The sequence below is a fragment of the Erpetoichthys calabaricus genome, chromosome 13 (genome assembly GCF_900747795.2).
Source record: "Erpetoichthys calabaricus chromosome 13, fErpCal1.3, whole genome shotgun sequence".
NCBI lineage: Eukaryota > Metazoa > Chordata > Cladistia > Polypteriformes > Polypteridae > Erpetoichthys > Erpetoichthys calabaricus.
The window spans coordinates 99,054,812-99,078,988 of NC_041406.2; the positions used below are offsets into that span (position 1 = coordinate 99,054,812).

At 37.0% G+C, this 24,177-nt stretch overlaps 1 protein-coding gene across 5 annotated transcripts in view; it reads left to right on the forward strand.

Annotated features, from left to right (window-relative positions):
- Nucleotides 1–24,177, forward strand: part of LOC114663785 (intermembrane lipid transfer protein VPS13B-like) — a 908,960-nt gene that overhangs the window by 298,343 nt on the left and 586,440 nt on the right. For all 5 annotated transcript variants that reach the window (XM_051935849.1, XM_051935847.1, XM_051935848.1 and 2 more), the window contains exon 17: nt 18,441–18,625. In XM_051935849.1, the coding sequence (XP_051791809.1) occupies nt 18,441–18,625 (185 nt within the window). The remainder of the gene's footprint in view (nt 1–18,440; nt 18,626–24,177) is intronic.

Below are 24,177 nucleotides of genomic sequence, written 5' to 3' on the forward strand. Positions count from 1 at the left end.
AGTTTACAATGTATTGCTTTCCCATTTTTTTTTTACTTGAAAACTTAGGAATGAATTTCCTGAAAAGATAAGTTATAGAAGATACCTGCAAGCATTTTAAGTAAATTTTGGATAATTTTACTTATCCAGAGTTGGAAGTGGGGTTTTCTATCATGTGAAATGAAAGAGTGGCAAAATAAAGAAGAGTGTTACAGAGGATTGCTTATCAGCTTTTAGATACATTTTTCTCCATTTTAGTGACCCATACTAAGTGAAGTATATGTCATGAATCATTATTTTTTTTTCTTTATTTTTGTTTCTGTGTTGATGAGATTTGATTAAAGATTTTAGTTTGTTTCTTAAAAGAGCATAGTATCTGTACTAAATTAGGTGAAGATTAAATGGTTTCTTACAAGTTTTGACTCTCCTTTTATGTAGTTAACTGTTGACTTTCAAAGAAAAGAGTACTCATTTTAGGTGAAAGTATCACATAATACACCTGTAAACCAATAATGCTGAACTACTTACAGAGCCATACAGGAGTAAAAAAGTAGAGCATGTGGCTGCACATGCACATTATACTAAGGTGCAGTAAACTGTAAAAGTAACCAGTGAACAAAGTAAATTAATGCAGACTTGTAAAGAGGAATTAATTATAGTAATATTTTAATTAACAGAGCTGTCTACACACGTACAGTATACTGTATTATTTAAATCCTTATAATTGTTAAATTCTTTAGATAGTTCCTTATTTTTGTTAAAGCAGTTTCTGAAAAGTATGTTTTTGTACTGTGATAACAAGTGCGTGTAGTCAGAGGAAACTATTGGTCATTTAACACTAGAATTACCAGAGCTTACGAAAAAACTTGTATATCCGGCCCACCTTAAATCGCTTCTTAAATCCGTTCACACCTCTCCGCCAGCATCCTTTGTCCTCTAAATGTGCTGATAAAAGACAAGCTGCCAGCAGCCGGCTATTCCATCCCCCCACCGACTTAGAACGTGAGCGAACTTTTCCCAGCTCACGCCTTGATTGTTTACCTGGGAGTGAAGTGGAGTTTTACAGTGGAAATGATAGATCGTTATTTGGAAGACACGCATGAAATGCGTGTTCCGTTTCTAAAGTAATCTGTGTAAACACATTGTTAAAACAGAAACTTTTTAATATTTTAGTAATAAATGTTACAAAATGTAGTAGGCATAAACTATAGAATATGTAAAGCCAGAGTTCCAAAGATCAAATAAACACTTTCACAAAAGCTTCAAGAATGATTTAACAGCTTCTGTGGCGTAGTGCGCTAAGGTTTGCTTCTTAGCGCAGAGCAGCTTTTCCTTGCCTCACAGACCTGAGTTCGATTCCCCGCTGGGGATGAAGTGTTGCTTTTTTTTCTTTTCTTTTACACCTCAAACAGACACAAAATTTATACATTGGTATGCACTGTCAGTTACTGAGATCGTTATATTTTCATGTGGGATGCTCCTTTTCAAATATTTTTTTAATAATTGAGACTGCAATTAACAGGAACAACTGTCCTTATAACTTATTTTTAAGATCCATAACACACAGACAGACAGAGCACTGCATAATAGAGAGACAGACAGGCAGAGAAGTCACTAGATATATAAATAAACAGGGAAGCCACGTGTACTGAAAGAAAAAAAGAACAACATGTGCGTTGTCCCAGCTGTACTGAATAAGCGCAGGCGCTCTAACATCACCCCTCCCTCCATCTGACTCTCTAAGTAAGATCGGGGGAGGGGTGATGTTAGAGTGCCTGCGCTTATTCAGTGCAGCTGGGACAACGCACATGTTGTTCTTTTTTTCTTTCAGTACACGTGGCTTCCCTGTTTATTTATATATCTAGTGACTTCTCTGCCTGTCTGTCTCTCTATTACGCAGTGCTCTGTCTGTCTGTGTGTTATGGATCTTAAAAATAAGTTATAAGGACAGTTGTTCCTGTTAATTGCAGTCTCAATTGTTAAAAAAATATTTTAAAAGGAGCATCCCACATGAAAATATAACGATCTCAGTAACTGACAGTACATACCAATGTATAAATTTTGTGTCCGTTTGAGGTTTAAAAGAAAAGAAAAAAAAAAGCAACACTTCATCCCCAGCGGGGAATCGAACTCAGGTCTGTGAGGCAAGGAAAAGCTGCTCTGCGCTAAGATGCAAACCTTAGCGCGCTACGCCACAGAAGCTGTTAAATCATTCTTGAAGCTTTTGTGAAAGTGTTTATTTGATCTTTGGAACTCGGGCTTTATATATTCTATAGTTTATGCCTACTACATTTTGTAACATTTATTACTAAAATATGAAAAAGTTTCTGTTTTAACAATGTGTTTACACAGATTACTTTAGAAACGGAAGTCTTCCAAATAACGATCTATCATTTCCACTGTAAAACTGCACTTCACTCCCAGGTAAACAATCAATGCGTGAGCTGGGAAAAGTTCGCTCACGTTCTAACTCGGTGGGGGGATGGAATAGCCGGCTGCTGGCAGCTTGTCTTTTATCAGCACATTTAGAGGACAAAGGATGCTGGCGGAGAGGTGTGAACGGATTTAAGAAGCGATTTAAGGTGGGCCGGATATACGAGTTTTTTCGTAGGCTCTGGTAATTCTAGTGTTAAAGTCTTTCTGAAGTATGTTAATTTAATATAATCAAGAGTATTTCAAAACGTTTCGAAAATAACAGCAAGTGACTTAGTAGTTGTAAAATTCCATTCTGAGTAGATATAAACATTTGTAGTATTGAGATTAAATGAAGTAACTATTGTATTTCCATAAAAATGTGTGCATTGTGAACACCATCTTTTGTTCATTTTGGTTAGCTTAGCATATAACACAGCAGCTTGCACAGGAAATGCTGAAGTATACAGTTAAAACACACATTTTGGGAGGCAGTGAGCACATGTTGCACATGAAAAACACTTGGTTCCATTCTGACTTACAAATAACTTCTCATATTTTATAATATTGTCTGCTTTAGACAGACTCTTGTACAGTCAAATTAATTCATGTTGTAATGTTTCATGATGTATTGAATTTCATCTTTTGATGTCATATTGTGAGGTGCATGACATTTTGATCAACCTGCATAAGGTGAGGGGTTTTTAAATCCATAATATCACAGAGAGTATACCAGCTTTAATGACTTTCCAAGTGTTATTAAGCCTGGGTGCTGGATTGATTATACATTAGCAACATATTGTTCCTCATCATGAGATATTTTGTATTCTTAATACAGCAGAGATAGATTCTTTGATTTATTTTTTTATTAATGTGCTTATCAGACTAATAAATAGTTATTTAAAAGTATTTACACTGTAAATGGCTTGATATGCATCATTAGAAAATAAATACTTTTTCTTAAGTATCACAACTTGGTAAAGAAAGAAGAGGTTTCTTTCCATCAGAACTGGTGCATGCCCCCCTCCACAAATATTCTGATCCTGATTGTCTGACGTTATTGGTTGCATGGTATAAACCAGTTATGTTCTGAATATCCATCAAATGCATTGCACCACTATGCCGTCCTAACTATGACATAAAAATGACACTTTTTTTCTGTGTGTGTGTGTGTGTATATATATATATATATATATATATATATATATGTATATAATATCCATATTACTAACCGAGAATGGTAAACCGGAAGGCACGGACGCAGGTACACGGCGATGGACGCAGGAGACATAGTGCACAGGCGCCTACAGCGCGCGTCTCATAAACCGCAAGCAAAGTCTGATCCACCGTGAACGAAGGAGTCACGGCTCAAAAACGAAAGAGCTCAACTAACACCACACAGAAAAGAGGATCCTGCACTGCACCCCAGAGTCAAACGGAAGACACTACGGAGTCCGCAATGGTCCACAAAGATAGTACGGAAGGCGCGAGAAAGTACGAAATGCGCAGGCGCCTACAATGCGCTTCTGAACTAAACGTCCACACTACACAGCATGGTCCGGGTAATAAGAATAAATGAACTCTCCGTATTAATCGTTCGGCATCCTCACACGTCCAAACCATATAGCATATGTGAATCCCATTACAGTGATGCATTATTAACAGTACAACCACAGAAAACGCTCCGTATTAACAGTAAGTGCAATTATCCATATTACTAACGGTAGACAACAGATAACTAATGGAGTCACGGTCACGGCTCCAAAACGATCCAGCTCAACTTACGGAGCTACAAAAACGAGCCCGCATGGATAAAATCATTAAACGTGGGCGCCTACAACGCGCGTCTGAAACCGCGGAAGCAAAACTGTCTCAGCTCCAAAACCAAACCGCTCGACTAACGGAGCTATAAAAACGAGCCCGCAGGACAAATACAATGAACATAGACGCCTACAACGTGCATCTGAAACTGCGGAAGCAAAGCAGGCACGGGTTCAAAACGAAAGACCACAACTGACGAAGATACACAAACGAGCCCGCCTGGATAAAATCAATGAACGCAGGCGCCTACAACGCGCGTCTGAAATGCCGCAAGCAAAGCAAGCACGGCTCCAAAAAGAAAGAGCTCGACTAACGGGGCTACAGAAATGAGCCCGCCTGTATAAAAACAATGAACGCAGGCGCCTACAACGCGCTTCTCAAACAACGCAACCAAAGGAGTCACGGCTCCAAAACGAAAGATCTCAACTGACAGAGACGACAGAGACGAGCCCGCCTGAATACAATTAATGAACGCAGGCGCCTACAACGCGCCTCTCAAACAGCAGAGGCAATAGATAAACGGCAAAGAAAGGAACGACAAACAGCCGCTAAACAATTCCGCCAATTAGCTGACAACGCATTCTGTAATGAGTCCACTATTAATGAACATTCATTAGGATTAATGAATATCATTTGCTGTCATTGTCATTCACTTAACTTCCCTGAAGAAACAACTGGCAATACAAATAATGAGTTTACACGAATGAGTTTACACGTTGTTGTCAAAAAGGTCAGGTTAGACTGCCTCCTTTAGATGACTTTCCTGAATATCTACGGAAGCTTCTAACTAACAATGTACCCGAAAGTAAAAACTTTATGGACTGCTTTGGATCCTACAATAGTTCATTTGCTTTTGCATCTACCGGGGTAAATATCAGGCCACCAGCTGGCAATGGCCCATACTGCTTTTGCGTATGTGGACAAATATTACATTGGATTGGAACAGTGCACCCTGAACCAAATCACGAACGCAAATATGTACAATATCTACGTGTTAGATCCAGATGTCACAATCTATCAACGAATGATCCTTCCTGAAAACAAGCAATACACATAGCTGATAATGAGAAACGTCGCTGAAGTCATAAACAGTCACCCATTAGCTAAGTCTACAAAAGTACTTACAGGATCACATTCTAACAATACTGTTTTGATTCCTACAGTTGACCTTACAAGTTCTGACCTGGAATTACCTTTTACACTTAAACGACGCCAGTTTCCCATTAAACCTGCATTTGCCATGACAATCAACAAATCCAAAGGACAAACCATGGACAGGGTTGGCATATACCTCTCTGAGCCTGTACTTGGACATGGACAACTTTATGTAGCCTTCTCAAGAGTTTGGCGTTCATCTGACATTAAAGTTAAAGTTATAGATACTCCATACCAAGGAAAACTCATTCAAGGACAACACACCATCTTTACTACAAATGTTGTGTATAAAGAAATATTCCAATAAATCTTTCTAATGTGCCATGCTATGGGTTCTTTACTTCCATTGTTCGTCATCTATACCTTTACACTCCAATATATCTCATACATACATCAATGTATTTCGGGTTACCCAACAATAGGGGTTGGCGAGCGAAGCCCCCTAGTATATATATATCTTATGCAGTACTGCACTGAACAGGCAGTAAACCAAGATAGGCTTTATTATAAGAAATACATAAATGTCTGTTGTTAAATTTACATGTCACTTAAACAGTAATTAATCTAAATATTTGTGAATTAAATCCCTGATTTAAGAGTGACTTGCCTGTGTGACATTTGGCATTACCCATTCAATATATATATATAACGAGCTGTATATACCCGGCGTTGCCCGGGGCAGAAGTAACCTAATCGGTCAAACACTTACATATATACCAAAGTAAACCTAATCGGTCAAACAGTTACATATATAAAAAAACCGAACCTAATCGGACAAACAGCTTCATATATACAGAAGCGAACCTAATCGGACAAACAGCTAATCTATATACATAAGCAAACCTAATTGGTCAAACAGTTACATAAATACAAAAGCAAACCTAATCGATCAAACAGCTTCATATATACAGAAGCGAACCTAATTGGTCAAACAGTTATGCATGTGCAGAATGATTTTACAAACATTATGCGTGTTAACAATCATTAAAAAGAAAAGATTGAGGAACTGTTCTTCTATATGTGATGAAGCCACTAATAAGACAGATTTTTTTCAGGACCCAGCTGTTTCATAACTAAACTACTGCCACCCCAAAGTAATGCCTAATAGTGGTTTTTGGGGTAGCTGTGGAATAAAAAGGGTGTTTTTTAGTCAGTAAGAATCTGACACTACCCTTCAGTACGGGCTGAAGGGTGCCTATGTAAGGTTTTACATCCTTCCCGTATGGAAAAAAAAACATACTAAACTTTTTTTTCATCATTACAGATAATCTCAGTCAAATCGAAGTACGCATTCTCAATTTATTTTTATCTAATTTTTACTTTTTCACAAAGCCATCCCATGCCAATTTGTATGAATAAACTTTTGCTAGAGAGTTAGCAAAAGTTTATTCATGCAGATATTTTAATATGGATAATCTATCTGTAATCAAGGTTCTCATTTTCATTCTAATTTAAAATAATAATAGATACTCATTTTTTTGTTGTGTTTTAGAAAAACCAATCTATGCCACCTACGTCTTCGTCAAGTCAGCTTCATCCAGCTTCATCACATATAGAAGAAGAGTTCCTCAATCTTTTCTTTTTAATGATTGTTAACACGCATAATCTTTGTAAAATTATTCTGCACATGCATAACTGTTTGACCAATTAGGTTCGCTTCTGTATATATGAAGCTGTTTCATCGATTAGGTTTGCTTTTGTATTTATGTAACTGTTTGACCAATTAGGTTTGCTTATGTATATAGATTAGCTGTTTGTCCGATTAGGTTCGCTTCTGTATATATGAAGCTGTTTATCCGATTAGGTTCGCTTTTTTTATATATGTAACTGTTTGACCGATTAGGTTTACTTTGGTATATATGTAAGTGTTTGACCGATTAGGTTACTTCTGCCCCGGGCAACGCCGGGTATATACAGCTCGTATATATATATATATATATATATATATATATATATATATATATATATATATATATATATATATATATATATATATATATATATATATATATATATATATATATATATATATATATATATAGCAAAATACCCGCGTTTCGCAGCAGAGAAGTAGTGTGTTAAAGAGGTTATAAAAAAAAAGGAAACATTTTAAAAATAACGTAACATGATTGTCAATGTAATTGTGTTGTCATTGTTATAACTGTTGCTGTCTTTTATATATATATATATATATATATATATATATATATATATATATATATATATATATATATATTATATATATAATATACACACACACATAAACATTTATATACATATACATATATATACATATCTACATATACACATGTACATATATATACACACACATACATAAACACACACATAAGACTTACTGAGTGAAACGGGCTTTCATTGACAATCATGTTACGTTATTTTTAAAATGTTTCCTTTTTTTTTCATAACCTCTTTAACACACTACTTCTCCGCTGCGAAGCGCGTGTATTTTGCTAGTATATATATATATATATATATATATATATATATATATATACATATACACACATACATGCAGTTTTAATAACACAGAAATCAATATAAACATTAACATCATTATCATATGAGAATATGAAGTAATATATAAGAAGCACATTTCATATAAATATAAATTATTAAACAGTAAAATCTTCTTCTGTAATTTGCTACCGTGGCAATTTGTGTGTCTGTCCAGGATTTTAAATGACCTGTAGCTCGCAAACCGTTGCACCTATACACTTGAAATGTGGTACACATATAGTACGTCACGTCTACTATCCGCTTTATGGGTGATGATTGTTTTAGTCTTTTTATCTTTATTTTATTTTATTGTACAATCAAGTCCTATCTGCGCACAGCAGGGCAGCCGTGGGCGGATGCGTATGGTGTATTCACTCGATGTTATCGTGCATTGCGCGGTCAGTGGTATTTTGATAAAAGAATTTGAACAACATATAAGAAGCGTATAAATTATTAAACAGTAAAACATTAACATTTAAGAAGTAAAGTTACATTAAGTACTACTGCTGTGCCTTCGGGTATACCTCATTTTTTGTTTGCCCATTACATGCTTAAATGTATACATTTTTTGGTGCACCTACCCGAGAACACGCGACATATAACCGAGCATGGGAGAAGCATGGATTTTAAACACGCGTTGAGTTGATGTGCTGGTCTCCCTCGTGAAATAACTGGTAATGTTTGACTAAAATCTACAGCGAGTAAAACGACATTAGCTCCTATTTTTTTTTTTACAATCTCTGAGATGTTGCTTTTTTCGGTTCAAGGCTTCATAAGCTCTTTTATGTTGTATGGTGTACTTATCCCAAACCATCATCTTTGAATGTTGCAAGACTTTCGCCTTGTATGTAGATCGGGGTAATTACATTCATTGCATTCCTAGTCTGAATCACAATGTGATTGTATGGGTGGTTACCTGGCACTGTAGGGTTGCCACCCGTCCTTTAAAATACGGAATCGTGCCGCGTTTGAGAATGAAATTGCGCGTCCCGTTTTGAATCAATACTGGACGGGATTTATCCCGTATTTTTTTTATCATTTTTTTTTTAAAGCAGCGTCTCATGCAAATCATCCCACACGCATTTTATGAAAATGCCTCCTTTCCTACTTTTGATTGGGTAATACTTGATGTCATCGTTAGTTTGATTGGTGTTTTTAACTGTCCAGTGAGTAGGGCGTGTCTTTCAACCGTAAGCAGATTTTTTGCACTGGTATCACTGACCTCGACGACGGCGACGTTATACGTCAAAAATAAATTACGATAAATGACGATTTTAGCGATACTTTATTACGACGGCGGCTACATAGACACGATCAAATAAAAACAAAAAAATCAAATAATCATTCTACATTTTCAAAACGTCGAAAAAACGACGGAATGAAAAAAAGGCCCACCCGACGACCCACCCATTCCATTTTTATATATATAGATTTTAAGAGGAACACCTGTCAGTCTCTCCATTCAGCAAAACAAACACTTAAGCTGTGTTCCTAATGTGCTGTTGTAACTGGGTACAACTTTCGTTGTTTTGGAACAAATTAACAAATCATTTGGTACTGTACAGGATATGAGTAATAATGAAAATGAAAAATTTGGAAACCGCCTGCAGGTTCCAGCTTCACATTCTGGGACTCTGTGTAAACCATTAACGACAGCTGTTCTCTGCTCCTTTCTTTGAGTCAAAGCAAGGTGTTGATATTAAAAGAATGAGTTGCTTTTCTTTTAACTTACGCGTGATAGCTTATAGAAATATTGTATGTATATATGGCTTTCATGGATCACTTCAGATTTCTGTAGGTATCATCAGTTTTTGGGTAGTATAACAATGTAACCCCTATTTACATTTCATTAAATAAAAAATAAAATGTGTGGAAATCTGTGTCCTTAAAGAATAAAAGAAATCACTGCCAGTTTATTAATGCCATCTTTTTCCATTTTTAGATTCTGATACTATTGTGTTGATGTACCTTTAAATTTAGTTTATTTCAAGAAATATTCTCTTTTGTTTTTAGACTCGAGATCTACAAAGTTGTAAACTGCCAAGTTTCTTTTTTTTCCCCTGAATTTGCACTGGACGTTTTCCAGGTTTAATTTTAATGAGAAGACTGTTCAGCTAGTTATATTGGAAATTATTTTTCCCTGGAGAAAAATGCACAACCCCTTAGTTTTTCTGTGCCCTGCAGCTGCTTAGTGAACAGTTCTGAGTAGCAGTTACTACCTCTTTTATAATTGCTTTTCAGCTACAGGTGTCAAAAAAAAATTCAGAGTTGCTGTTACTGGCAGCCTTTCACTTTGTACCTTGTCATATGATTATAGCTTAAAAAGAACTTTCAGTTGTATATGTAATTTATAAGTACAGTGGTAATATTGCTTAAAACTATGACAGAATAGCAAGGAACAATTGGCCTTATCTTTATGTGAAGTCCTCATTAATCACTGCTAAAAATCTATATCCAATGTTGTCTAAAATTTTAGAAATTTATAAAAATACTAGCCAACCCACTACGCTGCATAATTATGTATTGATGGGTGAACACTTCCTGAACGACACAGTTGTCCAGATGGGGTGGGTTTGTGGATACCACTGTGAGTGAATGAAAAGATAGACCTCTGGAGAGAGCAACATATAATTGTCCGTGACTGAAAGCGGGATCGTCTGTGACGAAGAAGGCCACGCTGGTGAAAGTTACTTCGTCGGTAGGGATAAGTGTCAGTACTTTTCGTTGTTGACGCTTAATATAGCTTGCATACTGAGATGTTCCGGAGTCACAGTTGAGAAACACTTTTTTAATGTTGTTTAAGCACAGGGGAAAAAATGAACATGTGAAACATCCGTAATGTAATAAGCCACCAAGAAAAGTAACATTGCAACAATGCTATCTACGACCCGATCTCTGTAAACAGAAGTGAAAACAAAATCGAGCCCGGTGTATTCTTTAACTGCCTTGTGGCGCTGTAGTAGTGCTGCTGCTTTGCAGTAAGGAGACTGTGGAAGATTGTGGTTTCGCTTCCCGGTTCCTCCCTGTGTGGATAGCGCTTTGAATACTGAGAACACCGCTATATCAATGTAACGAAGTATTAACAGGAAATTGTCTTCGTGTAATAGTAAAAGGCAAATTATCCGCGACAAACAAACTGTTTTACACACTGCATACCAACCCGCGGCATAGTATACGCCGCATAATCACGCCGCTTTTTAAATGTTTTTTAAGCAGAGGGAAAAACATGAACATTTGCAAAATCCGTAATGCTGCTTTCAGTAAGTACAATGCACACGCGTTTAATTTGTCGGCCACTTTTTGCCAGCCGTCTTTTCTGGTTTGGGCTGCTTTTGCAGTGTTACCGCTTGTGCATATTAAATCTTGAAATCCTTCAAGTAACTAATTAACACTAGAATTACCAGAGCCTACGAAAAAACTCGTAGATCCGGCCCACCTTAAATCGCTTCTTAAAACCGTTCTCACCTCTCCGCCAGCGTCTTTTGTCATCTAAATGTACTGATAAAGACATGCTGCCAGCAGCCGGCTATTCCATCCCCCAACCGACTTAGAACGTAAACGAACTTTTTCCAGCTCATGCCTTGATTGATTATCTGGGAGTGAGTGGAGTTTTAGAATGGAAATAATAAATCGCTATTTGGAACACACGCATTTCATGTGTGTTGCGTTTCTGCAGTAATCTGTGTAAACACATTTTTAAAACAGAAATGTTTTTTATATTCTAGTAACAAATGACAAAATGTAGGCATAAACTATATAATGTATGAAGCCTGAAGTCCAAATATCAAAGAAACACTTTCACAAAAGGTACAAAAAAAAAAAAAGCTGCCGCTAAAAAGAGCTGCCTTACTGTGGGACATTGACACCTATTTACTATGATTGCCGCCGTGGCGCAACAGTATCAGTTGCTGACTGGCAATCAGAAGGTCATGAGTTCGATCCTATATGACTCCCTTATGAGAAGTGAAGTGTTCTTATTTTTACTATTTTAGAATAAAAAGATACATTTGATTTCATTCTGTAACAGCCGGTGTAATTTATGATATTTGCAAAGGTTAGCTTTGTTTTTTTTTTTTATTCACTTTTCATTGTCTCAGTCGTGTTCAGGATTCTTCCCTACCCCATGTAAAAGTATAATAAAACAAGTGCACTTTTATTCAAGAATATAACCAAAGAAAAAAGAAAGCAAGTTACAGTAGGCGGTTGATATGACAGCTTGCGTGGTGCAATGCTAAGAACTGCTGATTTCCATTCCGTGCTATATAACTGTTAACATTTGAATCTGATGATTGCATATACAGTAATCCCTCCTCCATCGCGGGGGTTGCGTTCCAGAACCCCCCGCGAAAGGTGAAAATCCGCGAAGTAGAAACCATATGTTTATATGGTTATTTTTATATTGTCATGCTTGGGTCACAGATTTGCACAGAAACAGAGGAGGTTGTAGAGAGACAGGAACTTTATTCAAACACTGCAAACAAACATTTGTATCTTTTTCAAAAGTTTAAACTCTGCTCCATGACAAGACAGAGATGACAGTTCCGTCTCACAATTAAAAGAATGCAAGCATATCTTCCTCTTCAAAGGAGTGCGCGTCAGAAGCAGATAATGTCAGACAGATAGAGAGAGGAAAGCAAACAAATCAATAGGGCTCTTTGGCTTTTAAGTATGCGAAGCACCGCGGCACAAAGCTGTTGAAGGCGGCAGCTCACACCCCCTCCGTCAGGAGCAGACAGAGAGAGAGAGAGCCAGAGACAGAGAAAAACAAACAAACAAAAATCAATACGTGCCCTGCGTGCTTTTAAGTATGCGAAGCACCCTGCAGCATGTCGCTTCACGAAGCAGCTGCACAGAAGGGAGCAACATGAAGATAATCTTTCAGCATTTTTAGACGAGCGTCCGTATCGTCTAGGTGTGCGAACAGCCCCCCTGCTCAATCCCCCTAGTCAGGATCAGAGAATGTCAGCGCAAGAGAGAGAAAATTAAGTTGTGTAGCTTCTCAGCCATCTGCCAATAGCGTCCCTTGTATGAAATCAACTGGGCAAACCAACTGAGGAAGCGTGTACCAGAAATTAAAAGACCCATTGTCCGCAGAAATCCGCAAACCAGCAAAAAATCCGCGATATATATTTAAAAATGCTTACATATAAAATCCGCGAAAGGGGAAGCGCGATATAGCGAGGGATTACTGTAGCGCTGTCTTATTCAGTGTGCGCAAGAACATGCAGGTGGCCAGTTGCTGAGTGCTACAACGCACATTTTAAAAAAGAAAGAGACAAATATATGTGAAGAAATCATTTTATGACGCGAATAGTACCAATCAGAAAACATCGTCGAAGTAATGCAATATTATTTGAAAACGAACAGCGTCAGGTTGGGTGTGAAGTTATACTGGCGCTGTTTGAGTCAGATCAGAAGCTGAATAAGCTGAACAAGCTCCTGTTCTGACTCTAAGTAAAAAGCATGAATTAATTAACAGAAATAACCGTGATCGACATTTTAAACTTAACGATTTACAGTGCATACCAATTTATAAATTTTATGTTCGTTTTCAGTGGTAAGCCGCTTTTTTGGGGGGGGGGGGGGGGGGGGGGTGTTAGAGCGTGTGAGCTTATTCAGTGCTGAAAAATGGCAAATATAGGAGTGAGTGAGATCGAACCAGGAAATCTTGATCACACTTGGTTTGCGTCTGTACTTGCGCTGTTTCTTAGAATCAGATTGGGGGTGGGGATGCTAGAGTGCGTGAGCTTATTCAGTTCTGCTGGATCAACGCATATGTTGATCTTTTTTTCTTTCAGTAATAGCGCCAACATAAATCCACACCCGATCTGACGCTGCTCGTTTTCAAATAATATTGCATTAGTGCGATGATGTTTTCACATATATTGTCTCTTTCTTTCAGGTGTGTAATAGGAACCACAGCATAGAGAGAAGCGTGTACATTGTAACAGGTACACACGTTGTAAATGTAGGAAAGACTATCCTTGCGTGTGTGTGAACAGTTAACATTTGAATCTGATTATTGCATATAACGCTGAACTTACTGCTCTGTACTATTCAATCCTCTGCATGTCCTGGAGTATAAAAGAAACAGCATACAGCAACATGTGGGGACTGGCAAGATCGGGAAAAAAAAATACGCATTCACTGATTACAAAACGCAAGATGTTATGCGAATGAATATGAATAATATGAATAATGTTGCATCCGTGCCACAAAGTTTTCCGAAATGTACTATACAGGTCATAAAACGAATAATTCCAAATATCATATATACCTACGTCTGTGTTTTTTTTGTTGTTTTGACATCATTGACCATAATGTGCACTCTAATTCAGCATGAGCAGGAACACTCAATAAAACCGAATAAAAAAATCAAGTGACGGTGAGATACGAAGAAGGCAGATTCGCCAGCATTTGTGTGTCAGCTTTTATCCCTCCAGATGAGAGAATGTCCAGTTCCATTGTCTCAAAACACAACTCACATCTCCAGTTATTCCATTTCAAATAAAAAATAACAGCATCAGATCCCTGGTGGTGGTGGTGGTGGTGGTTGGGGGGGGGGGGGGGGGATTTAGTATGTATCGTGATCATGATTTACAGAGAATAAAAGTAAAAAAAAAAAACGGTAACTTTTACAAGTCCTATAAATGCTCACCGTGTGTTACAGACGCAAACCAAATGTATGTGTGTACTGTATAATATTAACAAAAAGAGCTCACTACTGAAAACGGCAAATATAGGAGTGAGTGGGGATCGAACCGGGGACTCTCAATTACAAGTCAGCAAATCTTACCGCTACGCCACGGAAGCTATTGTATCAGTCTTGAACCTTTTGTGGAAGTGTTTTTACTTGATCTTTGGACTTCAGGCTTCATACATTATATAGTTTATGCCTACATTTTGTCATTTACTACTAAAATATGAAAACCGTTTCTGTTTTAAAAATGTGTTTACACAGATTGCTGTAGAAATGGAACACACATGAACTGTGTGTGTTCCAAATAGCGATCTATTATTTCCACACTAAAACTCTAGCAGTTCAGTCACTCCCAGATAATCAAACAAGGCATGAGCTGGGAAAACTTAGTGAACGCTCTGCGACGGTGGGGGATGGAATAGCCGGCTGCTTGCTGGCTTGTCTTAATCGGCACATTTAGAAGACAAAAGAGAGCTGCGAATGGTTTTAAGGTGGGCCGGATCTACGAGTTTTTTCGTAGACTCTGGTAATTCTAGTGTTAACTAACTAACACCAACCCACCCACACACACAGCTTGTGTGAAACAAATGCGCCCGTACTTTCATAATTTTGTTGCAGCCTATAGTGGAGTCAGGCACAGAGAAGGTCAGCTGCTGAGAGAGCGTCTCGACTGTTGCAGGGCCTGCATCTGTGAAGCAGGTGAGACGCTAATGAAACAGAGGCACAGGGCTTATTGGTTTTTAAGGACTGCTTCCTTCATTGTGTTCTAACCTCAGTTTTAAAGGATTGTTTTAAGGATCCCATGGGATACCCCTCGCAAACTGTTTTAGACGCTGCATTCAGCAATTCACATCCGCGACAAACATGCCTCTTCTTACATGGTCCTGCTGCATCCACCCTCATTCTCAAAGCATACACACCGCCTGGTCATGTGCCCGCTCGCAAGAGCAACTCACGGAGACCTGCCCACCAACTCTAAGACCATGGCGTGTAAAACAGTTTGCGATGGTGGTGCGTGCGTCATAACCGAAAAGAATAATGAAAAGTCAACATGGCTCAGAGGTGCATGTGGACTCCTAGCACAGACGAAAGCGACTTATGGGGTGGTTGGTGAGTTGTTGCATCTGGGCACATGAGCAGGCAGTGGGAATGCCTAGAGAGCGAGGGTGGACGCGGGCTGGGGAATATGGAGTTTTGGGGGGGCGGGGAAACGTTTTCCGTGTTCCTGCAGGACTATCTAAGAAGACGCATGTTTGTCGCGGATGGGAATTGCTGTATGTAGCGTGTAAAACAGTTTGCGATGTTGCACGCGGTCGTGCGTCGTAACCGAAAAGTCAGCGTGGCTCAGAGCTGCATGTGGACTGTAGCACAGACAAACAGAAATGACGGCGTGTTTTCCGAGGCATCACGTCCGAGTAGTTTGGCGTGGCTCTGCGAGTTTTCGTCGTATCCAATGGTCTTAGAGTTGGTGGGCGTGGCGCCTTCCTGCGTGTTTTCATGGGTGTGGGCGTGGCTCCTTCCTGCGTGCTTTCATGGGTGTCTTGCCCGCTCTGGCGGCAGCTTAGAGAATTACTATGTATATATAGATGGAACAGAATGCTTCTGTGCACTCTTGTCTAATTAAAGAGATTGCATCACGGATGTAGAATATTGATACAGGCTGATCATATGGCTCTGTTGGAATAATGAAAAGCCATGGCTATGCAAAACGTAGAGAAAATGAAAAGCTTGTACTTGATTTTAAAGTATAATCAAATTGTTTCAGTGACCTTAATTATTCATTTTGACTTCTGCATAGCCAGCTTCATTTTCACAAGTACATTTTTCTTAGTTAAACATATGCATTTGTCCAGTGAAGTTTGAGACATGTACAAAATATAAACTCTGGGAAAAATTAAAGAAAAATTCATTCATTCATTTTATAAACCTGTTTTTCCCCAGTATGAAGTAAAATGGAACTTGAGCCTATCTCAGCAGCACTAGATACAAGGCAGCAATAAACTAGACTGGGATCCAAATTCATTACAGGGCACACTCTTACTAGGAAGCTTTTGCGGGTTCCATTAGCCTAATATTTACATGTTATGGGAGAAACTGTATACACCAGAGGTATTTCAGGCAGACATAGTGAGATAGGCATGTTCCACTTAAGCAGTGATCAGACTCATTGAATCTTGGTCACTGGTGCTGTGATTCATCAATGTGTTGTCCCCAAAAAAAACTTTTTTAATACACAGTCACTTTATGGCAAATAATGCTTCCCTATCAGCACCTCATTTTAATGAAATATGAAAATTTATTGAAGCTAGCTCCTTTAGGTTTATTTATGAGCTTTTGTCTTAAGCAAACCAAAAATTTCATAAAAACGATAAGGTGTACTCTTTTAGAACAAATTGTGTTTTTTTAATTATTGTGTAATTAATAATTGTTAGTTGAGATTACAGTTAACTAAACTCTCATTACATGACAGAAGGTGAAGTTTTTAATTAGCAGGTGTAAAGTACCATTCTGTGGTAACTGATTTTTTGGCGATTCTGAATCATTTATGTAATGCTACCTTTCATCTTTGGCCAACGCTCATTAATGCATTCTTTTAGAAAACATTTGTAATCCATATGCAGGAGGCCTTCCCCCCTTTCTGCATTAGTAATGAAATGAATTGCTACAAGTTGAAATTAATATTCTCTGGTATTTTACTTTCAGTTAAATTTAAATATAGAACACCACAAAATGTAGTGTTATATTCTTCCAGTAACAGTGTTACAGAACATATTCCTTTTGGTTTTCATTTGTTTGCTTTACTTGTAGAATTCCATATTTTGTGGAATTGGTAGAAAAATCAGGTCCTCCATTTATTTTCCAGTAGTATGTACATAAAACCCAGAAAGGTGGCCAGCCGATCCCTCAGTGCTTATTATAGCCTTGCATGTTGGAATCAGTTCACTACCTCCCAAGAAGCTGCCCCAGCCTTTCTTCAAATTAGATTCTGGAGTGCTGTTTTATTTCCAAAACTGATTATAATTGTTATTTTATGCCTTTCTCTTTTTTATTAACAGTTTAACCTTTTTACTGCCACATGGAACACATTTCCTATGCAATGTCCACAATAAGACATTTGCTGTTCTGTTTTCTGTTGCTTTTATACGTGAGCAAATTATTTAAGAAATTTATAGTAGAAAATGTAGTTACTGTTAAAAGTATTTTATATCAGTAATACATTTCAAACCTGTTTTGCTGATGTTTACTTAAACAGATGTGATACCTAACTGTCCTTTTTTAAGAGAACATTCATGGTGACTTTATATTTTCTTTTTACCTCTTATATTAAGTTAAAGTGTAAAATAAATTTAAAAAAAAGTTAAAAATATGTACAGATATTTCCTTATATGATGTTGATGTAATGCACTTCTGATATGCGCTACAAATTAAACTTGTGGATTTTCAGCATATTTGAAATGTGATGCCAAGGAATGCTACAAAAGCTGATATGTAGACACTACATTATATGACAACTGAGACCAAACCATTTCTGCAAGTTTTAATCCAAGCTGCATGCAAAAGAAGTACCTATCAGTTTTGTTTGAACTACTTTGCTTAATTAATCATTTTGCTTCTACATTTCTTTATAGTGTCTGTTTGATATAAAAATTTTGTGTGACATTTTTTAAATATATAGTATATAGTATGTAATGTTTCTGTGAAGCCCGGCACATGGAGCCTCCCATTGTTTGTAGTGTTTGCAAACATCTATATATTAAGTAAAAGTGTGATATATTAACTGCATTGTACCAATGTTCCTTAAACAACATATTATAAAATAAAAGAAAAACACTCTCCCTTTTTTCTCTCATTTCAGGGCTAAGAGGCCTTTTGTTCCCATTACAGAATACATTTTTGAACTCCCATACTTTACAATACAGGCCACCAGGGCTCAGACACTTCTATTGCAAGCAATTTGCCAGAGTTGGACTCATAATGTGGGTAGTGGGACACCTCCAGGAATAAATGAAGCTTTGCTAAGTGAAGTTTATAAAGCACCAGGTAACTCTTTCCAATGGTTTTATAAATGCTTTGTGTTTTCCTTTTTTATGTTTTCTGGAATGGCACTGTGAGTAATGTGCAGTAATCAAAATGTGGATTGAAGGGGTTGCCAATCATTCTAACATTTTGCACGCTATAGTCCAGAGCTGACTTAGACAAGCCTTGTGGATTGTAAATTTTTCTTTTTTTCGTCTTATGAAAGGAACCTGTTTGGTTTATATATATATATAAAAAAAAAACCTGTGACAGAGCCCTAAGATAAACAATATTTAATGCCAATATAGGAGTGTTCACATATTTTCACTATTAAATAGATTGTTGGTAAGAAAGGTTCTTGGTGAATACCATTTTTAAAATATTGTGGATAAGATCCTCAATAGTACCTCAACATCTAATGCATAAACACAACTGTTAGAATCATGCAAAGCATAATTTTTCCTCCCTGTGTAAGATGAGTCTCCTTTTTAGCAGTCAGTAAAGAATGAACAGAAAGAAGAAGCAGTTGCCTTTATTTGGCAGAATGCTTTTGTGTCTGTATTGCCACCAAAACTATCTGGAAACTCAGTTTGCTTGGATGTCTTTCAAAATTTTTTTCAGATGATGTCACTTGAGCAGTGGGGTATACAGTCCTGCTTTTGTGGCTTCTATAAGTAGCATATTTTAGTGTGCAGAAAATATATGTGCTCATAAGTTAAATTTACATCATGCTGCATCTTATTTTTGGAGGGACTAAGGTAATGTATAGGCTGTGCATGTATTTAGCAATGTGTTGTAAAGAAATATTTGATGATACTAAAGAGCATTCACATATACAATACCCATTTTTTTAAATTATTCATCTAGTATAAATATAGAGTGGAATAAGATTACTATGCTGCATAGTTTTAAAAGCATCTTGCTGGTTGATTAGTCCAGTTTTCTCACTAAACATATACTTCAATAAAACAGTAGCTTTAACATGTCGGTAGCATCTGGTTGATTCTCTTGAGAGCTAGTATTTTCCAACTCATTAGGATCATGTTGTTCTGTATGTCGTCAACGTTGACTTAGCCAAGCTACCTTTACTTACATAACAGCCAAATTATTAAATAGGTCTCCTGTGGAGTGAAGTCAACTATTCCTCTCATTTTGATTTTTTTGCTTTGGAACGAGCATGAAAAGCAACACACAGTAACATTTTCACATCTGGTAGTTACCATACAAGTTCACAACCAATAGAAAAACAGACAGAAAAAAAAAAACAAACCTACATAAGCATCTTTTCCAGGTGTGTTTCAGAAAGTCAAACAAGACATATAACTTGTTGTGGCAGCACTATTTTAGCGTCAGCTTTGACTGGAAAATGTTTAAGCATTGAAGCACATATTGCAAAATGCAATATGACGTGCATTTTTTTCCATTTTTACCCAAAATAGACCTGACTCTATCAAAAGGTTGTTGTAAGTGAAGAATGAGAAGGGATTATAGTTTTATATGAATGGTGTGTGTGTAGTATGTTCAAGTTTTCTTTGACATACAGTATGTAACTAGTACATTTCCATTCTTAATCACTCCTGTTCCTTAATTAACAACTAAAATGAAAACTTTGTGTACACATTTAAAAAGTCTCTGCCACCCAAAAGACAAATCATTATTGATTCACTCCTTTTTTAACATGCAAATATGCTCTTTCTAAAAACAAAGGGCAAAAATATGCCTCCATTAAATATTAAATTTACTACTTCTATGGGAGAGGCCCAGGGTGAGTTCTGTAAGTTTGCTTTTAGTATTGAATTGATTTCCATGGGGAGCGGAACAGGAGGTGTTCCAGTATGTAGATTTCTTATTTTGAACAAATTATATAAATAGTCTGGGGTGTCTACTTCTTAAAAGTGGTATATATGGAGCCTGTATGTCAAAAAGCTTTATCTAAAACCAGCGATGATTAAAGTGATAGTTCAAAATAGCCGGTTAAGAAATCAGACAAAATACAAAGCAATGCAACTGAAAGCACAACTTAAAGTAATATACGACAAAATGTGTTATGTTGTAACAGTACAACATCTTCCTAAAACCTCTTTCATTTTGTTCTTAACATTAGGAGTACAAATTACACATATACCCAGTTACATCCACATTTTCTCTCCCCAGATGAACTTTAATCATCATGATCATAGCGGACATAAGATGCATTAAGTTTCTTCTATGCAAATTCCTGAGGTGTTACATTATTCAGCCTTCTCTGTTTCTGTGGGTGGCTCATTTAAAAAAATCCTCCTTATGTCAAGATACATTAAGAAACCATTTAAAATAGAGTGTTAGACTATGTTTAAAAAACTCTAGTGACCAATTAGCTGCCATTTTATGCTCTGTTTCAGTGGCTTATTGAAAGAATTTATTGTTCCCACCTGCTTTAAAAGGACAATTATCTGTGTGCCAAGGAAAAGTAGACTGTCTTAAAAGTTACTGACTGGTGACACCCATCCATCCATCCATCCATTTTTCAACCCGCTGAATCCGAACACAGGATCACGGGGGTCTGCTGGAGCCAATCCCAGCCAACACAGGGCACAAGGCAGGAACCAATCCTGGGAAGGGTGCCAACCCACCGCAGGACACACACAAACACCCCCACACACCAAGCACATTCACTCATTATTATGAAATGCTTTAAGACCACATTAAACATAATATTCTACATACTGTAGTTTGGATACCAAATCACTGTTGACTTAATGTGATCTCAACATATCTTGGGTGCTGTCAAGAAGGCTCATGTTGGCCTTATTTCCTTACATGTCAGAGCAGTGTATGAAGACAAAAAAAACGATGTAGAAACAATGCATCGTGATTCCTGAATCCTAGTCATGTACTGCAGAATTATCTGTTTTCCTGTGATGTCAGTGGTCTCTGAAAGGTTATTGTCCAATGATGGTATATCTGTCAACAGATTGAAAAGTACATTTTCCCTAAGCATGTGGATAGGCTGAGATCTTTGAAGTATGTAATTTAATATTATTGGTAGTTGGGTGGCAGTTTAGCTGTTTCTGTATTCCAGCATTTCTCAACCTTTAAGTATTTGTGACCCGAGTTTTCATAACAGCTTTAATCGCGCCACCCTAACGTTTTTTTGAAAGGAGCCCACTAATACCAATTTGTTCTTTTTTAATTAATGATATATCATAGATGCATATTTTATTATACCTACTTAACTTTTATCGATATTTATCTAACTCTATGTTTATTTTTCTAGTATCAGAATGTAGTTTAAGTTAATTTGTTTTGGTTTCAATAGATAGATAGATAGATAGATAATAGATGTATTTTTCATATTTTCAATTCTTGTTTTCTTTTTTTCACATCTTCGCGCCCCCCTTTTTGTTACTTCGTGCCCCCCTAGGGGAGCCCACCCCACAGATTGAGAACCACTGCTGTATGCCATGTGTGAGAAGTGCACATGGCCTATAAAAAGGTAATATTAATGTTATTAATCAGTAAGGCTAATTTGGTTTACAGTACATATAATATTCTAGAGCAGTATTTCTCAAGCTAACATGTGTCGAACAGCTAAACAAATCAGCCAGCTTTAAAACAGTGGAAGTATTAGTTTTGAATTATGAGATATTGGTATTGGCATGAGTCAAATTTTTTTTTTTTTTTTGCTGTTAACTAAATGTGTTTTTATTAACCCTTATATAAAATATATATATGTATATACATACATATGTATATACATATATACACATATATTCATATATGTGCCTCTGTTCGAGTTAGTCTACGTCTAGCCACGTGTTGGAGTGCACCTTGCCTCCGCTTAGCTAGCGATACCTGTTTGTTCAACAGACATTATCATCTACAGATTGTTAAGGAGTAACGTTTGATGTTTTTTGAGAGAGAGATCAGAGCTCCATGTGTTTTAGAGGGTAGCTGCTGATAGCCAGAGATATCACGGCCATGTGCTTTTCTCCCCATGCGGGGAACGCTTTCCAGTCAGAGCTGAACACGATCTTTTATAGTGCCAACGTCTATTGATTTTTAAAGTTTGTCCTGTTTCATTACTATGTGGGCAAAGCCACAGGATACAGCTAGTATTTTTCTATAAAGCAGAAGTAACTCAATGATTATGTTCTAATATGAAACAGTTTTAATAACCACTTGCCTAGACAAAATACATTATTCCACTTAGTTTATTAAAAAGTTTTGTGTAATGTAAAGAAATCAATGAACAATAAAAGAAGTAAGCAGTCAACAGCTCCAAGTAACTTTGTTTTGATCACATAATACAAGTTAGTGTAGCACTTTGATTGGTTATGTCAATAATGCTGTCTTTAAAATGGTATGAAGATGAAAACAAGATGTTACTGATTTTCTAACTATTAAAAGTTTCTGACTTGGATTTGTTTGGTTGTTGCTTCATTAAAATGTGTAAAGAGTGGCCATATTAATCTGATTTAATTAGTGCATTTAAGTATTGCATTAAAAAATGTAATTGCAGACATTTTAATGCATTAATGACATGCTGTTAATCAGCAGCCCTAGTACTTAATCCCGAATGTAATCTTTGATCTAATTTCTATTAAAAAGGATTTATTTTTGCTCCACATTATAGAAGAGTTTAATTCGCAATGCTGTAGCTTTATGGAATTTAAGTACATTTGTAATCTCTGGTTCAAAGACAGGGTAAACCTCTGACCCTATCAGAATTACAAGATGCTGTAAAGTCACTTCAAGGCGGGAAATCAGCAGGCCCTGATGGCTACCCTATAGAATTTTATAAGAAATTCTCCACTCGGCTAGCTCCCCTCTTATTGGCAACATTTACAGAAGCTAGAGACAATCAAATTCTACCTCAAACTTTTCGTCAAGCATTAATCACCATCTTTCCTAAACAAAATAAGGACTTGTTATAATGTGCATCATACAGACCCATTTCACTTCTGAATAATGATGTTAAGATACTCCCAAAAATTATAGCTAGAAGGATGGAGAAAGTGCTGCCTTCGGTAATATCACAGGATCAAACTGGATTTATTAAAGGCCGACACTTTTTTTATCTTCCAATCTTCAACGCCTGTTTAATGTAATATATTCACCAGCAAAGTCAAACACCCCAGAGATGATGATATCATTGGATGCAGAAAAAGCATTTGATATGATTGAATGGAACTACCTTTTCACTGCATTGGAGAAATTTGGGTTTGACCCGAATATTTGCGCATGGATCAAACTACTGTATACCAGTCCAGAAGCCTCAGTCTATATTAACAACATTTGTTCAGACTACTTTAAAGTAGAACGTGGCACCAGACAAGGATGCCCTTTGTCACCACTGCTGTTTGCAATCACCATTGAACCACTGGCGGTCCACTGTCGAAATTCTTATCAGATAAAGGGGATTATCCGAGAAGGACTGGAACAGAAAATTTCTCTATATGCAGATGATATGGTTTTATATATATCAGACCCAGAAAACACTGTGCCTGCAGTTTTAACAGCACTTTCAGATTTTCAAAAGATTTCTGGTCTCAGAATTAATTTGAATAAAAGTATACTCTTTCCAGTGAATTCAC